Source organism: Dryobates pubescens, chromosome 17, assembly GCF_014839835.1.
Source record: "Dryobates pubescens isolate bDryPub1 chromosome 17, bDryPub1.pri, whole genome shotgun sequence".
NCBI lineage: Eukaryota > Metazoa > Chordata > Aves > Piciformes > Picidae > Dryobates > Dryobates pubescens.
The window spans coordinates 9517079-9538655 of NC_071628.1; the positions used below are offsets into that span (position 1 = coordinate 9517079).

The window sequence follows — 21577 nt, forward strand, 5'->3', positions numbered from 1 at the left end:
CAGTGACCAACCAACTCCAAGCTCCACAAGCTAGCCACCCAACTGACCCCAAGCCCCATCAACCAACCAACTCCAAGCCCCACAAGCCAGCCACCCAACTGACCCCAAGCCCCATCAACCAACTAACTCCAGGCCCCACAAGCCAACCAACCCATCCAAGATACTTGAGGGAGCGCTGAACAGGCTACCCAGAGAGCTCTGGAGCCTTCTCTGGAGAGCTTCCAGCCCCCCCTGGCCATTGTGATCCTGGGCAAGGTGCTGTGGGTGCCCCTGCTTTAGCAGTGGGGCTGGGACTGGATGATCTCCAGAGGTCCCTTCTGTCCCTCACCACGCTGGGCTTCTCTGATAATAAGCTGGAAACATCAGTGAAGCAGAAGTGGGAGGTCTGGGGCTTTCCAGAGATTTGGGCTTTCTGGGGAGCACTTAAAAGCTGTGGAGGAAAGAGCTGCTGAGGTGTTCCCTGCTGTGACACTGCCTCTGGCAGCACTGCTGTTTGCAGAACCCATCACTTGGTGGGAAATAAGCTGTGATTTACTGCAGAAGTGGCATGAAGCTCACTAGGCATTGCCACACCAAAGAAAGAGCTGCCCTTGAGAAGGCAGAACCCTGGAATTGTTTGGCTTGGAAAATGCCTCCAAGGTCATTGAGGCCAACCATTCTGTAAATCTGCTGAGGCTACCAAGCTAAACCATCTCCCTCAGCACCACATCTCTGCAGCTGTTCAACACCTCCAGAGGTGGGGGTTCAAACCACCTCCCTGGGCAACCTGTTCCAGGCTTTGAGAACCCTTTCAGTGAAGAAGCTTCTTCTAACATTCAACCTGAGCCTCCCCTGGTGAATCTTGAAGCTCTTTGCTCTTCTCCCTTGTTCCTTGAGAGAAGACACTGGCCCCACCTCACTCCAGTGTCCTTTCAGGGAGCTGCAGAAGGTCTCTCCTCAGCCTCCTTTCCTCCAGGCTGAACAACCCCAGGTCCCTCAGCTGCTCCTCATCAGACCTGTTCTCCAGGTGAGATGTTGGACCATGTCTTCAGGTTTCATCAGCCTGGGAGGAGCCACAGAGCTGTGAGGGTGAGCTGTGTGTGCTGTCTTGTGCCCACTCTTTTTGTAAGTGCTCTCCAGACTGGAAGGGTGGTGGTTCTATTTTTGCTTGAAGGCTGCACAGCAAGCAGGCATGCCAAGCCCTTACCAGCTGTCCATGGTGGAATTTGGAGCAGGCTTTGTGTTGAATTCCTGTAGGCCTTGCCATGAGCTGGCAGCAGAAGCTCCTGTGCCTCTGCCCCTTCTGTTACTGCCCATGAAACCCTGGTGGGAAAGAAAACACCACTCCCTCCCACATCCTCCCACTGCAGTGTGGGCTCCCTAGCAGGCTGCTACATGGCAGGAAGAAGATCATTCCTGGCCTGTGTCGGGGATAGTGTGGCCAGCAGGACCAGGGGGCTCATCTTGCCCCTGGACTTAGCACTGGTGAGGCCACACCTGGGATCCTGGGTTCAGTTTTGGGCCCTCACTTCAAGAAGGACATTGAGGTGCTGGAGCAGGTCCAGAGAAGAGCAGCAAAGCTGTTGAAGGGTCTGGAGAATGTTGTGTGAGGAGCAGCTGAGGGAGCTGGGGTTGTTGAGCCTGGAGAAAAGCTGAGGGGAGATCTTCTGGCTCTCTGCAGCTCCCTGAAAGGAGGTTGGAGCCAGGTGGGGCTTGGTCTCCTCTCCCAATGAAAAAGTGCTAAAGCAAGAGGAAATGGCTTCAAGTTGCACCAGTGTGGCCATGAGGAGCAATTTCTTACCTGCAGGAGTGGTCAGGCATTGGAACAAGCTGCCCAGGGAGGTGGTGGAGTCCCCAGCCCTGGAGGTGTTCAAGAGATGTTGTAGCCATGGCACTTGAGGACGTGTTTTAAAGGCCATGGTGGTGTTAGTTTGATGGTTGGCCTCAAGGACCTTAGAGGTCTTTTCCAACCCAAACAATTCTGTGCTGAGGGGCAAGAGGTTTCTTTAGTGGAAACTCCTAGAAGGATCCCAGTGTGGAAGAAATGAAAGGCACAAAGTGGTTGTGAGACTTCCTGGGCAGCAGGAAGAGTCAATGAATCTGACAGAGCTGGGGTCACCAAGCTGTGCTGTCCCCTTGTTGGCACCAGAGGAAAAGATCTTCTCTTTCTGTTGGTGGAAGAGGTCTCCAAGAGCATGTGCTAGAGGAAAATGGAGATGTACTTTCAGAGCAGAGGAAGCTTGTGCTGCTGTGGCTGCTCAGTGCTTAGAGCTGACACTTCCCAGCTAATCTGGGAGAGCAAAGGAGAGATGAGAGCTTCACTGTGAGCTGGCTCTGTGTCATGCCTGGCTGACAATATCATGGCTGGGTGACAGTGTCCTGTCATTTGATGGAGGGAGTTGCAGAAAGGAGTTGTCAATGCATACATAACCCCATGAGATATCTCCTAAGTGTTTCTGATAAGGCAGTAAAGAGCTAGTGAAGAAAACTCCTGCTTGGCCCCAGGTTAGCTGTTCTCTTTCCACGAGCCTCCAGGGAAAGCACACTTGTGCTTGGCATCAGAAGTGGCAGGGGCAAAGCAGCTCCACAGAGCTGGCAGAGAGGGGAGCTCCTGATCATAGGATCATGGGATTGTTGTAGTTGGAGAAGCCCTCTGAGATGGAGCCCAACTACCAACCTAAGGCCACCATGGCCACTAAACCACATCCCAAAGTGTCATGGCCACACGCTTCTTGAGCATCCCCAGGGCTGGTGACTCCACCACCTCCCTGGGCAGCCTGTGCCAATGCCTGACCACTCTTGCAGCAAAGAAATTTGCCCTCATCTCCAACCCAAACCTCCCCTGGTGCAGCTTGAGTCCATTACCTCTTGTGCTGCCACTAATTACCTGGGACAAGAGGCCAACAGTGGCCTTGCTCCAAGCTCCTTTCAGGGAGCTGTAGAGAGCAGTGAGGTCTCCTCTCAGCCTTCTCTTCTTCAGGCTAAGCCCAGCTCAGGCTTTGCTTTCACAGCCCAAATGGGAAGGAGACTGATGGGATGGGTTCAGCTTTTGCTTCATTAATCTTGGCAGGAACAACATAAGAGTTGATAGCCTGGCAAAAGGCAAGGGAAGGGCTCTGGGAGCAGCAGCCCCGGCTTGGAGCTGCTGTTTGTGCAAGGGGATTAATGGCTGAATCCATCTGGGAAGCAGGTGGATTTATGAGTCTCTGCAATAAATGGGCTCTAATTACAGCAGCAGCCTCTGCTAACTGGTTTGCCTGGTGTGGTGGAAAAATATGAGCCAGAAATAACTTCATCTGCAAAGTTCTGGAGTGATGTGCTCTGCTGGAACACTCTTCAGCAGCTGGAGAGCTTCTTGGCCCTTTGGAACCTCCTCATCTTCCTGCAGGAAGCAGCTCCTTGAGGTGATCATAGAATCACAGCATGGTTTGGGTTGGAAGGGATCTTAAAGATCATTCAGATCCAACCCCCTGCCATGGGCAGGGACACCTCCACCAGCCCAGGTTGCTCAAGGCCTCATCCAACCTGGCTTTGAACACTTCCAGGGAGGGAGCATCCACAGCCTCCCTGGGCAACCTGTTCCAGAGTCTCCCCACCCTCACTGGCCCTAAATCTCCCCTGCTCTAGTTTCAAAACGTTGCCCCTTGTCCCTTTCAGGCTGCTCTTCTCTGAGCTCTCAGAGAAGGTTCTCAGCCTTTCCTCCTCACAGAGATGCTCCAGGCCCCTCAGCATCTCTGTAGTCTCTGGCCTCCAGTAGTGCTTGGTGCCATGGTTTAGTTGATTAGATGGTGTTGGATGATAGGTTGGACTTGATGATCTCTTCCAACCTGGTCTGGTCTAGTTCCCTGTGTCTCTTGACCTGGGGAGCCCAGAACTGGACCAGGTTCTCCAGATGTGGCCTCACTGGGGCAGGGGTAGAGGCAGGCAGATGATAGGAAAAGTTAAGTCCAAGAAGCCAACAGGAGCAGGTTGAGGACACAGGTAAAACAAGTTGGGGACGTTCAGAGCTGTGAGGGAGTGAGGTGATGACAAATGTCCCATTTTAGGACATAAATAGGGCTTTGGCAAAGGATCTGACGTTTTGGTATCATTGGAGTTATCACAAAGGATTTGGACAACGATGAAAAACAGTTCCTGAGCTGTTTCTTTGTTCTGCTCATGTAAGAGCAGAGTGACCTGAGGAGGGCTTTTGTGTGGGCAGTAAACAGGAAGCTTGTGTTCATTTGAGCCTAACATTTAGGTCTGGGTTTAGATGGGAGTTCTAATCTTGGTGCTTCAGTTTATAGAGTCAGAGAATTGCTTTGTTTGGAAGAGACCTTAAAGGGTCATTGAGTCCAACCATCAGCCCCACACCACCATGGCCCCAAGTGCCATGGCCACAGGTTTCTTGAGCACCTCCAGGGATGGGGACTCCAGCACCTCCCTGGGCAGCCTGTGCCAGTGCCTGACTACTCTTGCAAGAAAGAAATTGTTCCTAATATCCAACCTAAACCTCCCCTGGCACAACTTCAGGTCATTTCCTCTCATCCTATCACCTGAGACTAGGGAGAAGAGACCAACCCCCACCTGGCTCCAACCTTGCAGGGAACATTCTTTTGGGCTGCCCAGACAGATATTGCTTACAAAGAAGTAATCAAGGTTTAGGTTGCACAGCAGGAACAATTTCTTTGCTGCAAGAGTGGTCAGGCATTGGCACAGGCTGCCCAGGGAGGTGGTGGAGTTACCAGCCCTGGAGATGCTCAAGAAGCGTGTGGCCATGTTGGGATGTGGTTTAGTGGCCATGGTGGCCTTAGGTTGGTAGTTGGGCTCCATCTCAGAGGGCTTCTCCAACTACAACAATCCCATGATCCTATGATCAGGAGCTCCCCTCTCTGCCAGCTCTGTGGAGCTGCTTTGCCCCTGCCCCTTCTGATGCCAAGCACAAGTGTGCTTTCCCTGGAAGCTCGTGGAAAGAGAACGGATAGCCATGAGTGCAATGCTGTTTCTGCTCAGCCTCCTTTTCTCCAGGCTCAAAACCCCTCAGCTGCTCCTCACCAGCCTTGTCCTCCAGACCCTTCAGCAGCTTTGTTGCCCTCCTCTGGACCTCCTCCAGCCCCTCAAGGTCCTTCCTGGAGCGAGGAGCCTGCCTGCGGTGTGCCTTTAAATCCTGAGGTTACCTGCTCTCAGATGGGCTGTGGCCGTTCAGGCCTTTTTTTCCCCCTCTGCACTAAATAGCTTAGTCCAGCCTAGAAGCTTCAAAGTAAATAGGTGGCTTATCAGTATTCAGCAGAAATCCCTGGATTTAAGTAAAAATAGTGTTCTTCTTCCTGCTGAGCAAAGCCAGAGCTGGCGTGGGAGGCGATGCGGAGCCCTCCGAGGCTCAGCGGGCGACTTCGCTTCTGAGGATTGTTTAAACAGAGGGAATTTCAATGGGAATGTTTCAGCTTGGCTGCCAGCAGAGGTGTGCTTGGGGAATGTCCTTTGTGTTTGTTCAGGAGGCTGTTTGGGGGTTTGAACTGGCTTCAGGTGCCTCCTGCTCTTCGCTTCTGCTGGGAGGGTGGTTGCGCGACTGTGACGACCTGAAGGGGAGCCAGCGTGTGCCCAGGTGGCCAAGGAGGCCACCAGCATCCTGGCTTGGATCAGCAGTGCTGTGGCCAGCAGGGCCAGGAAGTGATTGTCCCCCTGAGCTGGGCACTGCTGAAGCCACACCTTGAGTCCTCATCTCACTTTTGGACCCTTCACTCCAAGAAGGACGTTGAGGGGCACCCACAGCAGCTTGCACGACGGCCCGGGGTCGGGGTTTGGAAGCTTTCCAGAGAAGGAGGCTCCACAGCCTCTCTGGGCAGCCTGCTTCAGGGCTCCAGCACCCTCACCCCAAAGAAGTTCCTCCTTTGCTGAGGACACAAGAACCTGGTGATAGCCTGGACTTCAGAGGAGTTCTGGCTTTTAATGTATTTAACAGAGTTTTGCAGCTCTAAAAAGCCTGTCTTGTGAGCATGCCCTGGAAGAGAGAGAGAGAGAGAGGTCTGTGTTTATAGGACACAAATAACTTGGCTTTATGTAAGAACTGAGAACCAGCCCTGGATCTGTCAGGCTGAGTCTTGTGAGGAGCAGCTGAGGGACCTGGAGAAAAAGGCTGAGGAGAGGCCTCACTGCTCTCTGCAGCTCCCTAGGAGGTTGGAGTGAGGTGGGGGTTGGTCTCCTAAGGGACAAGTGACAGGAGGAGAGGAAATGGCCACAAGTTGCCCCAGGGGAGGTTTAGATTGGCCACGAGGGTTGTCAGGGCCTGTCCCTGGTTCCCCGGGGCAGTTGGTGAAGTCCCCATCCCTGGAGGGGTTTCAGAGCCATGGAGATGTGATGCTGAGGGCTGTGCTTTGCTGGTGACCTGGCAGTGCTGGGTTCATGGTTGGACTCAGTGACCTTGGAGATTTTTCCCAGCCTTAATGATTCTGTGATTCTCTGATGACTTGTGGGCAGTGTGGTTCCTTGGTCCCAGCAGAGGAATTCAAGAGGGTTGGGTTTTTTTAACCAGACTTCCAGAAGCCTTTGCTCTCTGAAACCTGGAGCTCCACTCTTACCTGAGGGGTAAAGATTGAAGCAGTCCTCACCTTTGCATGTAGGTGTGAATTCTCTCAGTGCCAGAGATGGCATCCAGCAGACTGAGCTGGAAGCAAAGGAGAAGGTCTCCTGCATCTTTAACTTCAGGACTTTAAACTCCTTTCCCATGCTGTGCTGCTTAAATCTTGACAGTGTGGTTTGATGAAATCCTTTTCATGAGGGCAGCAAGGGAATAAAGCAATTTATCACACTCCCTTTGTGGGCTTAAATCATCTCCTTTTACTCTGGAAGTTCTGAAGGCTTTTATTCTTTTCCACATCTGACAATGGTGGCCTTGGGTCACCAGGAGCCAGCAGTGGGCCCTCATAGCTAAGGCAGCCTATGGTCTTCTGGGGTATGGGAAGAGGAGTGTGGCCAGCAGGTCAAGGGAGGTTCTCTTGCCCCTCTGCTCTGCCCTGCTGAGGCCACATCTGGAGTCCTAAGTCCAGTTTTGGGCTCCCCAGTTCAAGAGGGACAGGGAAATACAAGAGAGTGTCCAAGGGAGGCTGTGAGGATGCTGAAGGGCCTGGAACATCTGTCTGAGGAATAAAGGCTGAGAGAACTGGGGCTGTTTAGTCTGGAGAAGACCCAGAGGGAATCTGACCAATGTTCATAACTATCTGAAGGGCTGGTAACAAGAAGAAGGGTCCAGACTCTTTCCAGTGGAGCCCAGTGATGGGGCAAGGGTCAGTGGACACAAAGTGGAACCCAGGAGGTTCCATCTGAAGAGGAAGAGCACATTCTATTGTGGAGCCCTGTATCAGGCTGGCAACAGAGGTTGTGGAGTCTCCTCTGGAGAGCTTCCAAACCCACCTGGTCATTGTGATCCTGGGCAAGCTGCTGGGGTTGCCCTGCTTTGGAGTGCCACTTTGGAGTGGATGATCTCCAGGGGTCCCTTCCAGCCCCCACTGTGCTGGGGTGCAGTGAAATTGGATTTCTGTTTAATGAGGATTTTCTGAAGTGGATCTTGGAGTATTTGTGCACATGTGAGGAGTCCATGAGGTGTTTGTCTGAAGGACTTCATTCCTCAGCAGCAGTGCAGCCTTCTGAGCCAAGTGCTTAAATCTCTTGGACTTTTGGATTGCTTTCCCTGCTGCTCAGCTTTGCTCCTTGCCAGGGCTGTGTTGGTGACAGCAGGACGTGCAGCACCTGCCTTGTCTTCAGGAAAGAAAGTCCTTCAAGGAAATCCCCAGAGAGGCTTCACATAGTTTCCATCTTCTCCTGAGGGACCAGGACACGTGAGGCCCTAACTGCACCCTGTGGAGGTCCCGTCCCCAGGGGCACTTCCATACTTTCCCAGTCCCTCTTTTGCTGCTTCTGGAGTCTCCTGGCTTGGAGCTGCTGACCCCATCCTCGTTGGGGCTCTGGCTGTAGAGTTCTCCATTCCCACAGCTCCAGAGAAAGGCAGCAAAGCTGGAGAGCAGGTCTGCTGAGGAGCAGCTGAAGGACCTGGGGTCGTTCAGCCTGGAGAAGGGAAGGCTAAGGGGAGACCTTCTGGCTCTCTACAGCTTCCTGAAGGGAGGTTGGAGCCAGGTTGCTGTTGGTCCCTTCTCCCAAGGTGACAGGGCAAGAGGCAATGGCTTCAAGTTGCCCCAGGGGAGGTTTAGGATGGATACAAGGAACACTTTTTTTTCATGGGAAGGGTTGTGAAGGCCTGGCCCAGGCTGCCCAGGGCAGTGGTGAAGTCCCCATCCCTGGAGGGGGTTGGAAGCCGTGGAGATGGGGTGCTGAGGGCCGTGGTTTGGTGGTGACCTGGGGTAAGGGTCGGGCTCCCTGATGATCTCCAAGGTCCCTTCCAACCCAAACCATTCTGTGAATCTTGGAGGTGTTTTCCATCCAAACCAACTCTCTGATTCTTTGATTCATGTGTATGGTGCTGTTGTTTATGAAGAGCTGAGGAAGAAACACCTCCAGCTCTCTTCTGGGTGCCCTGTCTGTGCCCTTCCCACCAAGGAGCGTGGTGATGCTCGGGGGAGCGGGCAGAACCGCGCGCCGCGGCCGTCAGAAGCCCTCCCTCATCTGCTCTCCCCTCTGTGTGTGTGTGTTTGCAGGTATGGTGTGAAATATGCGTTGCTTGGCAGCTCGGGTCAACTACAAGACTCTGATTGTCATCTGTGCCCTCTTCACCCTGGTGATGGTGCTGCTGTGGAACCGCTGCTCCTCCGACAGGGCCGGGCCCTTCCCCCGCGGCCTCGCCGGCCTGGAGCGGCGAGCGGCCGCCCCCGAGGGCGACCCAGGCCGGCAGCAGAGCGAGGAGGCCTCCCCCCAGGAGCAGCAGAAGGCTCCTCCCGTCGCTGGGGGCTTCAACAACAAAGCCCCGGGGCTGAAGTACGAGGAGATCGACTGCCTGATCAACGACGAGCACACCATCAAAGGCAGGAGGGAAGGCAACGAGGTCTTCCTGCCCTTCAGCTGGGTGGAGAAGTACTTCGAGGTTTATGGGAAGATTGCTCAGTATGATGGCTATGACAGGTTTGAGTTCTCTCATAGCTACTCCAAAGTGTACACACAGCGAGCCCCTTACCACCCTGACGGGGTCTTCATGTCCTTTGAGGGCTACAACGTAGAGGTTCGGGACAGAGTGAAGTGCATCAGTGGAGTCGAAGGTTGGTGTTGAGCCTCCCGTTGGGCTTTTGTTGTGCTGCCGTCAGAAAGGGCCTTGGGATGAGGGCTTGTAGTGACAGGGTGAGGGGGAATGGGTTGAGGCTGGAGGAGGGCAGGTTAGGACAAGGGGCCACAAGCCCTGTGAGGAGAGGCTGAGGGAGCTGGGGTCGCTTAGCCTGGAGAAGAGGAGGCTCAGAGGAGACCTTCTTGCTGTCTACAACTCCCTAAAGGGAGGTTGTGGACAGGTGGAGTTTGGACTCTTCTCCCAGGCAACCAGCACCAGAACAAGAGGACACAGTCTCAAGCTGTGCTGGGGGAGGTTTAGGCTGGAGGTTAGGAAGAAGTTCTACACAGAGGGAGTGATTGCCCATTGGAATGGGCTGCCCAGGGAGGTGGTGGAGTTACCATCACTGGAGGTGTTCAGGAGGAGACTGGATGGGGTGCTTGGTGCCATGGGTTAGTTGATTAGGTGGTGTTGGATGATAGGTTGGACTTGATGATCTTGAAGGTCTCTTCCAACCTGGTCTGGTCTATTCTACTCTATTCTACTCTATTCTACGACTTTGGGCTGAAAGAGAGGAGATACAGACAGGATATTAGGAAGAAAATCTTTCTAGTGAGGGTGGTGAGACACTGGAACAGGTTGCCCAGGGAGGTTGGGGATGCCCCCTCCCTGAACACCCCTTCAAGGCCAGGTGGGATGAGCCCTTGAGCCACCTGGGCTGGGGGGTTGGAATTGGATATCTTTAAGAATTGAATTGAATTGAATTGAATTGGTTGGAAAAGAGCTTTGAGATCATTGAGTCCAACCTATCACCCAACACCATTTAATCAACTAAACCATGGCACCAAGTGCCTCATCCAGTCTCTTCCAGTGGTGGTGACTTCACCACCTCCCTGGGCAGCACATCCCAATGGCCAATCTCTCCTTCTGGGAAGAACTTCTTCCTGACCTCCAGCCTAAACCTCCCCTGGCGCAGCTTGAGACTGTGTCCTCTTGTTGTGGTGCTGGCTGCCCAGGAGAAGAGACCAACCCCCTCCTGGCTACACCACTCTATGATCAGCTCAATCTATGAAAGGAGCTGCTGCCTGCAGCAAGATGAGGAGGTTCCAAAGGGTCAAGAAGCTCTCCAGCCACTGGAGTGTGCCCCTGGATCAGATTAACCCCCAGCCAAACCTTTGCAATGTGCTAACCCCTGCCATCAGTCGTTAGCACATGAGGTCTGCCTGTGGCTCAGCACAGATTTGATCTTGGGTGGGTTTGAGATGAGAAAAATGAATGCCTTTATGAAGCTGTTACAGGAGGTGACACCACGAGCCCTCAGAAATTAGCAGACCAGCTTTCACTTAAGGAATCAAATCCATTCATTTTCATGCATCACAGTTGTCAGGGATGCTCTGCTGTGGTGGAAAGAGCTCTTCCCACCGTGGGTCACTGCAGAAAGCTGGCATGGAGTCCTGGTTTGGGTGGGAAGGGACCTTTAAAAATCATCTAGGCCAACCCCCCTTGCAGTCAGCAGGGCCATCTGCAAGGGGATGTCTTGCAATTAGTTTGGCTGTCAGTGACTCACAGAGACAGCTGCATGGGGAGGGTCAGTTTGGGGGTTTTTGAAGGTTATTCTCACATGTTTATTGTAGGGTTGGTTGTTTTGGGTCTGTTCACTCTCATCCTCCTCACATCTGCCAAGCAAGAGAAGCAGGGCTCTGGAACTCAGGGTTTTCCCAGAGGTGCAGGCTCACTCTGCATAGCTGCATAGATTCACAGGATTGTTTGGATTGGAAAAGTCCTTGAAGATCTTTGAGTCAATCATTTTCTAGCTCTACCCAGGCTGGTGCTAAACCATAGCACAGCATGGAATAGGAATAGGAATGGAATAGGAAAGGAATAGGAAAAGGAATAGGAATAGGAATACAAAAGGAAAGGAATAGGAATGGAATAGGAATAGGAATGGAATAGGAAAGGAATAGGAATAGGAATACAAAAGGAAAGGAATAGGAATGGAATAGGAATAGGAATGGAATAGGAATGGAATAGGAATGGAATAGGAATACGAAAGGAATGGAATAGGAATGGGAATGGGAATGGAATAGGAATGGGAATGGAATAGAAATGGAATGGAATAGGAATAGGAATGGAATGGAAGAGAATTAACCAGGTTGAAAAAGACCTTTGAGATCATCAAATCCAACCTATCAAACCTATCATATCCTTCAGCCCCATACTTCTGCCTCTTTGAAACCCTTCCAGGGGTGGGGATTCAACCACCTCCCTGGCTGGGCAGCCTGTTCCAGGGCTTGTCAACCCTTTCAGTGAAGAAGTCTCTTCTGATGCCCACCCTAAACCTCCCCTGGTGCAACTTGAGGTCTTCTCCAACCAAAATGATTAGAAACCCAGTCAGATTCTGCAGCCTGCTGCCTTGCCAGATGTGTGTGCTGGGGACACGAGGTGCCCTCTAGGAGACCAACAAGTTGAACACTCAGCAGTGTAGTTATTTATCTGCCAAGCTGTGGTGGGAGAGCTGCCACCGTGAAAGACGATGCCAGAGCCTGGGATTTGGAAAGGCTGTAGTTAGATACACAGCACAGGTTGGAGAAGGGAGTTGTGACAGGGTTTAACATTCAGAGATGGGCTCAGGAGTGGTTTAGCCTCTTGCCTTCCATCACTCCAGCCCTGGTGATCCTCACATTGCTGCATGATGGAAAAAACCCTCATGGTCTCGTTTCACCTTCTCCTTTCCTGCAAGGTTAATGTGTTGCTACGTCCTATGACCTGGAGGATTTCATCTTGTCACCTCCTATAAACTTCAAGTGAAGCCTCTTAGAGCAAACTTCTTCCCTTTTTTCTTTTTTTTTGTATTTCCCCTGTTTTAATTGTTATTTCCCATCTTTCAGCCTCAGTGAATTGCTCCTTCAGCTGAAGCTGCTGTCATGAGGGAGCTGCAGTTGAGGGTTTCAGATACTTCCTGCCATGGTTTTCTCCTCAGGCAGCAGGAAGCCATCACATCTCCATCAACAACATCCCTTAGTGACACACAGCACCAAGCTGTGGATTAAAATGTAGCCTATTTTTTTTCTTCTTCTTCTTCTTTTTGTTTTGCCATTTAATTTAAGTCATCTCTCCACTGCACCAGGCTGCAGAAGAAATTGCCTTTCTGAGCTTGACATTGCCAAGGGGGAACGTGGTGCAACAGCCAACTTGTTTCTTTTCATCCTTTCCCTTCTCATGAGCCAGAATGCACTGGCTTGGAAGGGACCTCTAAAGGTCATCCAGTCCAACTCCCCTGCAGTCAGCAGGGGCATCCTCAGCTAGAGCAGGTTGCTCAGAGCTCCAGCCAGCCTGATCTTGAATGTCTCTGGAGATGGGCTCTCCACCACACCTCTGGACAACCCATTCCAGTGTTCCACCACCCTCATAGTAAAGAACTTCTTACTAATGTCCAACCTCAATCTACCCTGCTCCAGTTTCAAACCTTTGTCCCTTGTTCCAGTGCTGCAAGCCCTTGTAAAAAGTCCCTCCCCAGCTTTCTTGTAGGCAACCTTCAGGTATTGGAAGGCCACCACAAGGCCTCTCTAGAGCCTTCTCTTCTGCAGGCTGAACAGCCCCAACTCTCCCAAGCCTGTCCCCATAGGAGAGGTTCTCCAGCCCACTGATCATCCTTGTGGCTCCTCTGCACTTGCTCTAGCAGGTCCATGTCTCTCTTATGTTGAGGGCTCCAGAGCTGGATACAGCACTCAGGTGAGGTCTCACCAGAGCAGAGGGGCAGGATCTCCTCTCTCCATCTGCTGGCTATGCTGCTTTTGAAGCAGCCCAGACTGCCATTGGCCTTCTGAGCTGCCAGTGCCCATTGCTGCCTCATGCCCAGCTTCTCACCCACCAGCACCCCTAAGTCCTTTTCTGCAGGGCTGCTCTCAATCCTCATCCTTCAGCCTGCATAGATACCAAGGCTTGTCCCAACCCAGGTGCAGCACCTTGCACTTGAGCTTGTAGAACCTGATGAGGTTGACACAGACCCACTTCTCCAGCGTGTCCAGGTCCCTTTGGATACTCTGTATGCTTGGTTTCCTGCAGGAGGGTCAGAGTGATTGAGATTTGTGTTTAGATTTGTATGGATTTGTATGTAGAGGTTGGGAATTTGTCCCAGGTAAAATCCAGGACTTGAGGAGACTCCTGGTTTTCTCTCAAACCCCCTGTGGGTGGTTCCATCTGGAGGTGTGTGTAGAAAGAAGTCTCCTCCACGCTGTTTGTTTTTGTTTCCCACACAGCTGGTGATGCAATCAGCAGTTAATGGCAGGAGGGGTTTTTTCCACCCAAAACTGGAGACTGCAGCTTGTGGGAGCTGGTGAAGGGCAGGTAGAGGAGAGTCCAGAGCCTGGCAGAGGAAACAACGTCACCATGAGCCAGCAATGGGCCCTCATAGCCAAGGCAACCAATGGTATTCTGGGGTATGTGAGGAAGAGTGTGGCCAGCTGGTCAAGGGAGGTTCTCTTGCCCCTCTACTCTGCCACTAGTGAAGCCACAGCTAGAGTACTGGGTCCAGTCCTGGGCTCCCCAGCTCAAGAGGGACAGGGAACTACTGGAGAGAGTCCAGTGGAGGCTACAATGATGCTGAGGGGCCTGGAGTCACCATCATTGGAGGTGTTCAGGAGGAGACTTGATAGGGTGCTTGGTTGCATGGTTTAGTTGATTGGGTGGGTTGGATGATGGGTTGGACTTGATGATCTTGAAGGTCTCTTCCAACCTGGTCTATTCCATTCCATTCCAGTCTGTTCTGTTCTATTCTACTCTACTCTGCTCTATTCTAACTGGCAGTGGTGGAAGCGAAGCCGGGCTGGGTCGCCAGGGAGGTTTTCACGTGGTGCTGGCTGCCCTGCTGACCAGCTGCTCCTTTCCCCCCTCTCTGGCAGGTGTGCCCCTGTCCACGCAGTGGGGCCCCCAGGGCTACTTCTACCCCATCCAGATCGCGCAGTACGGCCTGAGCCACTACAGCAAGAACCTGACGGAGAAGCCGCCGCACGTGGAGGTGTACGAGACGGCGGAAGAGAGGGACCGAGGCGGCAGGGCTGCGGACTGGACGGTGCCCAAGGGCTGCTCCTTGGCCACGGTGACAGACAGAGCCAAGCTCACCGGCGTCAAGCAGTTCGTGGCGCCAGGTGGGTGACGCTGCGGGCCGCAGCTGCGCCTCGCCCTGCCCCCCGCTGCGGCCCCGCTCTGGCTTGCTGGGCTTGGTCTCTGTTCCCTCTCTCCTCCGGGACTGAAAAGGACGTGGGTCTGTTGGAGAGGGTCCAGAGGGCTGGAGCTCCGCTCCTGTCAGGAGAGACTGATGAGAGGGTTGGGGTTGTTCAGCCTGGAGACCTTAGAGCAGCCTTCCAGTATCTGAAGGGGGCTACGGGAGAGCTGGAGGGGGACTTGGGGTGGGTAGGACAGGGCAGAGTGGTTTGAAATAGGAGCAGGGGAGATTTAGGCTGGACATTAAGAAGAAATTCTTCCCAGTGAGGGTGGTGAGATGCTGGAACAGGTTGCCCAGGGAGGTTGTGGATGCCTTGTCCCTAGAAGTGTTTTAAGGCCAGGCTGGATGGAGCCTTGAGCAGTCTGGTCTACTGGAAGGTGTCCCTGCCCGTGGCAGGGAGGTTGGAACTCGATGTTCTTTCAGGACCCTTCCAACCCAAACCATTCTGTGATTCTGTGACCTATTCTATTCTATCCCTCTTCTGGGGCAACCATTTCCTTTCATCCTGTCACATGTTACCTGGGAGAGGAGACTGGTTCCAACCTTCTTCCGGGGAGCTGTAGAGAGGCAGAAGGTCTCCCCTCAGCCTCCTCTTCTCCAGGCTGAGCAAGGCCTGTTCCCAGCCTGGCACGTAGGGTGCTGAGAAGCTGCAGTCACATTTCCTGAGCCTTTCAGCTCCTGTCTCAAAATAGAAACCCAAAAAAAGGAAAGAAAGAAAGAGAGAAGATGGAGGCAGTTGTGAAGGCTGGGAAATGAGGCTCCTGTGTGATAAGCAGATGTTGACTGATGATGATAAGGTCTATTTTCAGCCTGGAGCAAGCAGAGCACATGCAGCCCTCCCTCTGGTTGGACCTGAGATCTTCCTCCTCACTGGAATGTGGAATGCAACTCTTTTGGCAAAATTTGAGGGCTTAGTTCTGGGTAACCCAAGTTCACTCAAGCAGGGCAGCAAGAGGGAGCAGCTGCCCACATATTTGCAGGGGGCCTGGGGAGGATGATGAAGCTCTGGGGCTGCACAGGGGCCCTTCTTTGCCTGCAGAGGTGCAAGATGCATTGTGTTGCTGTGTCCTCAATTTTATGGAATCCCAGACTGGTTTGTCTGGGAAAGTCCTTTCAAGCTCATCCAGTCCAGATAGCTGGGAGAGCTGCAACTGCAGCATGTTGCTCAGAGCCCCAAGCAACCTGACCTGCAATGGCTCCAGGGATGGGACATCTCCCACCTCTCTAGGCAACCTGGAACAGGCTCTCACCACCCTCAGGATCAAACATTGCCCCCTCTCTCCAGTCTGAATCTCCCTCTTTTAGTTCAAGCCAACACCACTTTTCCTGTCACAACAGGCCCTGCTCTAAAGTCTGTCCCCAGCTTTCTTCTGGCCACTTTAAGGACTGAAAGGCCACCAGAAGCTCTCCCTAGAGTCTTCTCTTCTCCACTCTGAACAGCCCCAACTCTCTCAGCCTGGCTGCACATCAGAAGGCTTACAGTCCTCCCAGCATTGCTGTGGTCTCCTCTGGCCCTGTCCAACAGGTCCCTGTCTGTGCTATGCTCAGGACTCCAGAGCTGGCCCCAGCCCTGCAGGTGGGGTCTGAGCAGAGGGGCAGAATCCCCTCCCTCTCCCTGCTGTCCACACTGCTGGAGATCAGCCCAGGACACGGCTGGGGCTGGGATGGGAGTGCTCAGTGCTGGCTCATCTCCAGCTTTGCCCCCCCTCCCCCCACAAGACCCTCTCCACAGGGCTGCTCAGGCAAACAGACTTCACTGTGGTTCCTGTTGTCTCCTTAGCAGGGAAATTCATTATTTCAGGCAGGAGTTTCCTTTCTGCTGGGACAGAGCCATTAATAAGGAGGTGATGAATTTCTCCTCAATCAATACCCATTAGAATTAACGAGTCCATTACTTAAAGAGACAATGAAGTCATTTTCTCTTGGCACCTTGGGCCTGGATCCCTGGGGAAAAAATTGTTGAACACTCTGGTGTCTTTGTAGTAGATAAATATGGCTAGAGGAGAGGCTAAAGACCTGCTCTGTATTCTCTCTGCATCCCCTCCTCTTAGGTGGCCTTGAGTAATGGATTTAGGGTGCTGAGGGCAGCACAAACAAGAGGAGCCTTCAGTTCTCCTTCTTGCAACTCCTTTTTGTGCCCCACTCCTACCATTCACTTCATTATCCCACAGCCATTTGTTTACCAGGAGCCATAAAACTCATTTGACAGCCATTGGGGGGGTGTGGTTAATTAGATGCTTCTGATGCTGGGTATCAAAGTTCTTGGTTTCTCCTCCCGACCCAGATGCTGCTCTCCAAAACTCCCAAGGAGGGAAAGCTTTACTTTAAATGGTTGGAAAACATGATGTTGAGTCCAAAAAAATGGATACTGGTCATGAATACCTTAGAAGGCCTTGTAAAATGGGATTGTCCCCCTGGACTGGGCATGGTGAGGCCACCCCTTGAATCCTGGGTTCAGGTTTTGGGTCCCTCACTCCAAGAAGGACATTGAGGGGCTGGAGCAGGTCCAGAGAAGGGCAGCAAAGCTGGTGAAGGGTCTGGAGAACAGGGCTGGTGAGGAGCAGCTGAGGAAGCTGGGAGGTGTTCAGCCTGGAGAAAAGGGGGCTGAGGGGAGACCTTCTGGCTCTCTGCAACTCCCTGAAAGGAATTCAGGAGGAAGTTGGTGGAGGTTGGTCTCTTCTCCCAAGGAACAGGCAATAGGACAAGAGGCCTCAAGTTGCACCAGGAGAAGTTTAGACTGGACACGAGGAACAATTGCTTCCCCTTGAGGGTTGTCAGGGCCTTTCCCAGGCTGCCCAGGGCAGTGTTGGAGTCCCCATCCCTGGAGGGGTTTCAAAGCCATGGAGATGTGGTGCTGAGGGCCATGGTTTGGTGGTGACCTGGCAGTGCTGGGGTAAGGGTTGGGCTTGGTGATCTTGGAGGTCTTTCCCACCCAGAGTGATTCCATGCCTCTATGAAAACACCGTGGATTCGTTTGGGAGAGTTTTGAAGGTTGAACCCGATGATCTTGGAGATCTTTTCCAACCTTAATGATTGTGTGAGATGAGGAAAGGCCTCTGCCAAGCTGCCCATTAACTTGATGGTTGCACAGAGAAACGTTTGGGGGGGGTGTTTGACCCATCAAGATGTGGCAGAATGGAAACAGTTGCCTTGCAGATGGGAGGTTTTGTTCTCTGAGAAGCCTCTAATTGAAGATGACTTTCCCTTAAGTGTTCACCACCCCTCTGAGCATTCAGAGCTCCGGGATTCACACACAGCCTTACAAACTAATTAGCCCTTTGATCATCCAGTGGAGGTTTTCTGAGGGGCAGAAGCGGATTTTGCACATCGAAACGGAGCCTCCAGGAGAACGCTGGGCTTCAGTCTGTGCCCTTGCCTAGCAGCTTTATTTCAAAGGGGAGGTTTAATTAAGCTGAGTTTTGCCCAGGGAGAGGTTAATAAACATTTTCCCATCTTAGTCTTTATGTTTGCTTCTTTCTTTTTATCCTTCCTGAAACTGCTCAGCCCCCACTGGGTTTTGGAACTGTCAGGTTGGGAAAGAAGACAGTAGCAGTTTTGGGTATCACAGAACCATTCAAGTTGGAAAAGACCTCCAAGATGAAGTCCTACCTTCAAAACTCTCCTAAACTAATCCATGCTGTTTTCAGAGTCCTGGAATCGTGAAGGTTGGAAAAGGCCTCCAAGATCATCAAGTCCAGAGATTAAACAACACTGCCAGGTCTCCACCAAACCATATCCCTCAGCACCAGATTATCCTCACAGCTTTCAAACCCCTTCAGGGGTGGGCACTCCCCCAGCACCCTGGGCACCCTGGGCCAGGTCTTCACAACCCTTTCCATGAAGAAATTGTTCCTCATGTCCAACCTAAACCTCCCTTGGGGATACTTGAGGCTGTTTCCTCTAGCTTGTTGCTTGGGAGAAGAGACCAACCCCCCATCTGGCTCCAAACTCCTTTCAGGGAGTTGTGGAGAGAGAGAAGGATTCCCCTCAGCCTCCTTTTCTCCAGCTGAACAACCCCAGGTTCCCCAGCAGGGCAGCCTGGTCCAGGCCTTGAAGACTTTTGGCCCCACTCAAAAGTCTGTCCCCAGCTTTCTTCTGGCCTCTTTACATCCTGAAAGGCCACCAGAAAGGTTCCCTGGAGCCTTCTCTTATCGAGCTGAACACCCCCAAGTCTATCAGCCTGGCCTTACAGCAGAAGGCTTCCAGCCCAGGGCTGAGACCATCTCTGGGGCAGGAACCATCCACAGGTCAGGAATCATCCCCAGGGCTGAGACCATCTCTAGGGCAGGAACCATCCACAGGTCAGGGATCATCCCCAGGGCTGAGACCATCTCTAGGGCAGGAACCATCCACAGGTCAGGAATCATCCCCAGGGCTGAGACCATCTCTAGGGCAGGAACCATCCACAGGTCAGGAATCATCCCCAGGGCTGAGACCATCTCTAGGGCAGGAACCATCCACAGGTTAGGATCATCCCCAGGGCTGAGACCATCTCTAGGGCAGGAACCATCCACAGGTCAGGGATCATCCCCAGGGCTGAGACCATCTCTAGGGCAGGAGCCAACCCTCCCAGCACTGCTGTGGCCTCCTCTATGCCGGCGCAGAGGAGGAGTGACTGAATTATTGATGGGCTGCTCTGAAAGCTTTCAGATGCTGGGTGGCAAGAGGGGTTACCTCTGGGAGCTGCATGTTGTTGGAGCTTGGAGGCCTTGGGGAAAGGAGGGTTTGCCCCCCCTGACCGAGGGTTTCTCGGGCTGTCTTGCAGACAGTACGGAGGGGGTGTCCCTGCAGCTGGGCAACAGCCGAGACTTCATCATTTCCTTCGATCTGAAGTTCACAACCAACGGCAGCATTTCGGTGGTGCTGGAGACGACGGAGAGGAACCAGCTCTTCACCGTGCACTACGTCTCCAACACCCAGCTCATCGCTTTCAAGGACAGAGACATCTACTACGGCATCGGCCCCAGGACTAGCTGGAGCACCCTCACCAGGGACCTGGTCACCGACCTGCGGAAGGGCGTTGGCCTCTCCAACACGAAAGCCGTCAAGCAGACCAAAATCATGCCCAAGAGAGTGGTGAGGCTGGTGGCCAAGGGCAGAGGCTTCCTCGACAACGTCACCATCTCCGCCACCGCTCACATGGCCGCCTTCTTCGCCGCCAGCAACTGGCTGGTGCGGAACCAGGACGAGCGGGGCGGCTGGCCCATCATGGTCACCAGGAAGCTGGGGGAAGGCTTTAAGTCCTTGGAGCCGGGTTGGTACTCGGCCATGGCCCAGGGGCAGGCCATCTCCACGCTGGTGAGGGCCTACCTGCTGACGAAGGAGCAGGCGTTCCTCAGCTCGGCCCTGCGGGCCACGGCTCCCTACAGGCTGCCGGCGGAGCAGCGCGGGGTGAAGGCGGTCTTCATGAACCGCCACGACTGGTACGAGGAGTACCCCACCGCCCCCAGCTCCTTCGTGCTCAACGGCTTCATGTACTCCTTGATCGGCCTTTACGACCTGAAGGAGACGGCCGGGGAGAAGCTGGGCAAGGAGGCCCGCGTGCTCTACGAGCGGGGCATGGAGTCCCTGAAGGCCATGCTGCCCCTCTACGACACCGGCTCGGGGACCATCTACGACCTGCGGCACTTCATGCTGGGCACCGCTCCCAACCTGGCGCGCTGGGACTACCACACCACCCACATCAACCAGCTCCAGCTCCTCAGCACCATCGACGAGGCCCCCATCTTCAAAGAGTTCGTCAAGAGGTGGAAGAGCTACCTGCGAGGCGGCCGGGCAAAGCACAACTGAGAGCTTCCAACCAACCCCCGCCCCCCTCCCCAGCTCTCCTCCGGCCTGGGGTTTCCGGTGGACTGTCTCAAAAGAAGTGATCCTTAAAGCTGACCTCCAGATGAAATCGTTGCATTCCAGTGGGGAGCAAAACAAAAAGCAACCAAACCCCCACCTTTGGGTGTGCTGGGTGGGAGCTGAGACCTTCACCCGTCCTTAAGCGCTCCACAGCCAACCTGTCTGCACCTCTTTGTGCTCTCGAGTTTGAGGGTGTCGGGTGGGGAGAGGGGTGGGGGAGAAGGTTTCCTGGGTTTGGTTTGGTTGGTTTTTTCTTTTCCCTTTTTTTCTTCCCCCCCTAGGAAAGGATTTGCAGAAGCCATACAGGTCTCTCAAAAAAACACAAAGAAAGAAAGAAAGAAAGAAGGAAAAAATCCAGCACTTATTTTCTTGCCTGAAAAGTTAAGGTTGTGGCCTCTTAAAACCGTGGGGCTGGGGGGGAGGGGGTTTCTGTGTCTGTGTTGGAGCAGCTGGTGTGGATGTGTGTTCTGCTTGTGGCCTGGGGGAGTGGGCAGTGGCTCTTTGGAATGATTTCATTTTGTTTCTTAGGGGGGGAGAAGGTGTGGGGGGGAAAAAAATCCTTCACATTTGGCTTCCTTTTGACCAATTTTTCTACAGGGAGATTTATATATATATATCTCTATTGTTTTTTTTGGAGCTGTAGGGTTTCTTCCCAGATGTACCGATGGAGGTAACCTGCAGGCTTGGCAGCCACATCCCATAAGCACAACTTATGGACTGCACAAAGCCTGTGAGCGCACCACCCCCTCGAGAGGGACAAATTTACCCTCCTCACCCAGCAGCTTTGCTGCTGGCTGCTTCTCCTCCTCCCTGGAGGCTGGGTCATGTAGCTGGTCATGTAGCCCCTTGGTTTGTGCTTTGGCTTTTAGTGAGGTTTCGCTGAGCTTTGGCAACATCATTTCCATTGCCTTGGGCTGGAAGGTGTCCAGAGAAGGGCCACGAGGATGAGCAGAGGGCTGGAGCACCTCTCCTGTGAGGACAGGCTGAAAGAGTTGGGGCTGTTCAGTCTGGAGAAGAGAAGGCTCTGACTTGACCTCATTGTGGCCTTCCAGGATCTGAAGGAGGCTACAAGGAGGCCGGGGAGGGACTTCTCAGGATATCAGGTAGTGATAGGACTAGGGGCAATGGAATGAAGCTGGAGGTGGGGAGATTCAGGCTGGAGGTGAGGAGGAAGTTCTTCCCCATGAGAGTGGTGAAGCCCTGGAATGGGTTGTCCAGGGAGGTGGTTGAGTCCCCATCCCTGGAGGTGTTTAAGCCCAGGCTGGATGAGGCTGTGGCCAGCCTGATCTAGTGTGGGGTGTCCCTGCCCATGGCAGGGGGGTTGGGAGTAGATGACCCTTGTG

The 21577-nt window shown here is 53.2% G+C and overlaps 1 protein-coding gene across 1 annotated transcript in view; it reads left to right on the forward strand.

Annotated features, from left to right (window-relative positions):
- The window catches only part of GLCE (glucuronic acid epimerase), a 34730-nt gene extending 14535 nt beyond the window's left edge, over positions 1 to 20195 (forward strand). Inside the window, exons 2-4 of the mRNA XM_054169187.1 lie at positions 8607 to 9161; positions 14065 to 14310; positions 19153 to 20195. Of these exons, the coding sequence (XP_054025162.1) occupies positions 8621 to 9161; positions 14065 to 14310; positions 19153 to 20177 (1812 nt within the window). The 5' untranslated portion in view covers positions 8607 to 8620 and the 3' untranslated portion in view covers positions 20178 to 20195. The remainder of the gene's footprint in view (positions 1 to 8606; positions 9162 to 14064; positions 14311 to 19152) is intronic.
- Positions 20196 to 21577: the final 1382 nt, after the last annotated feature.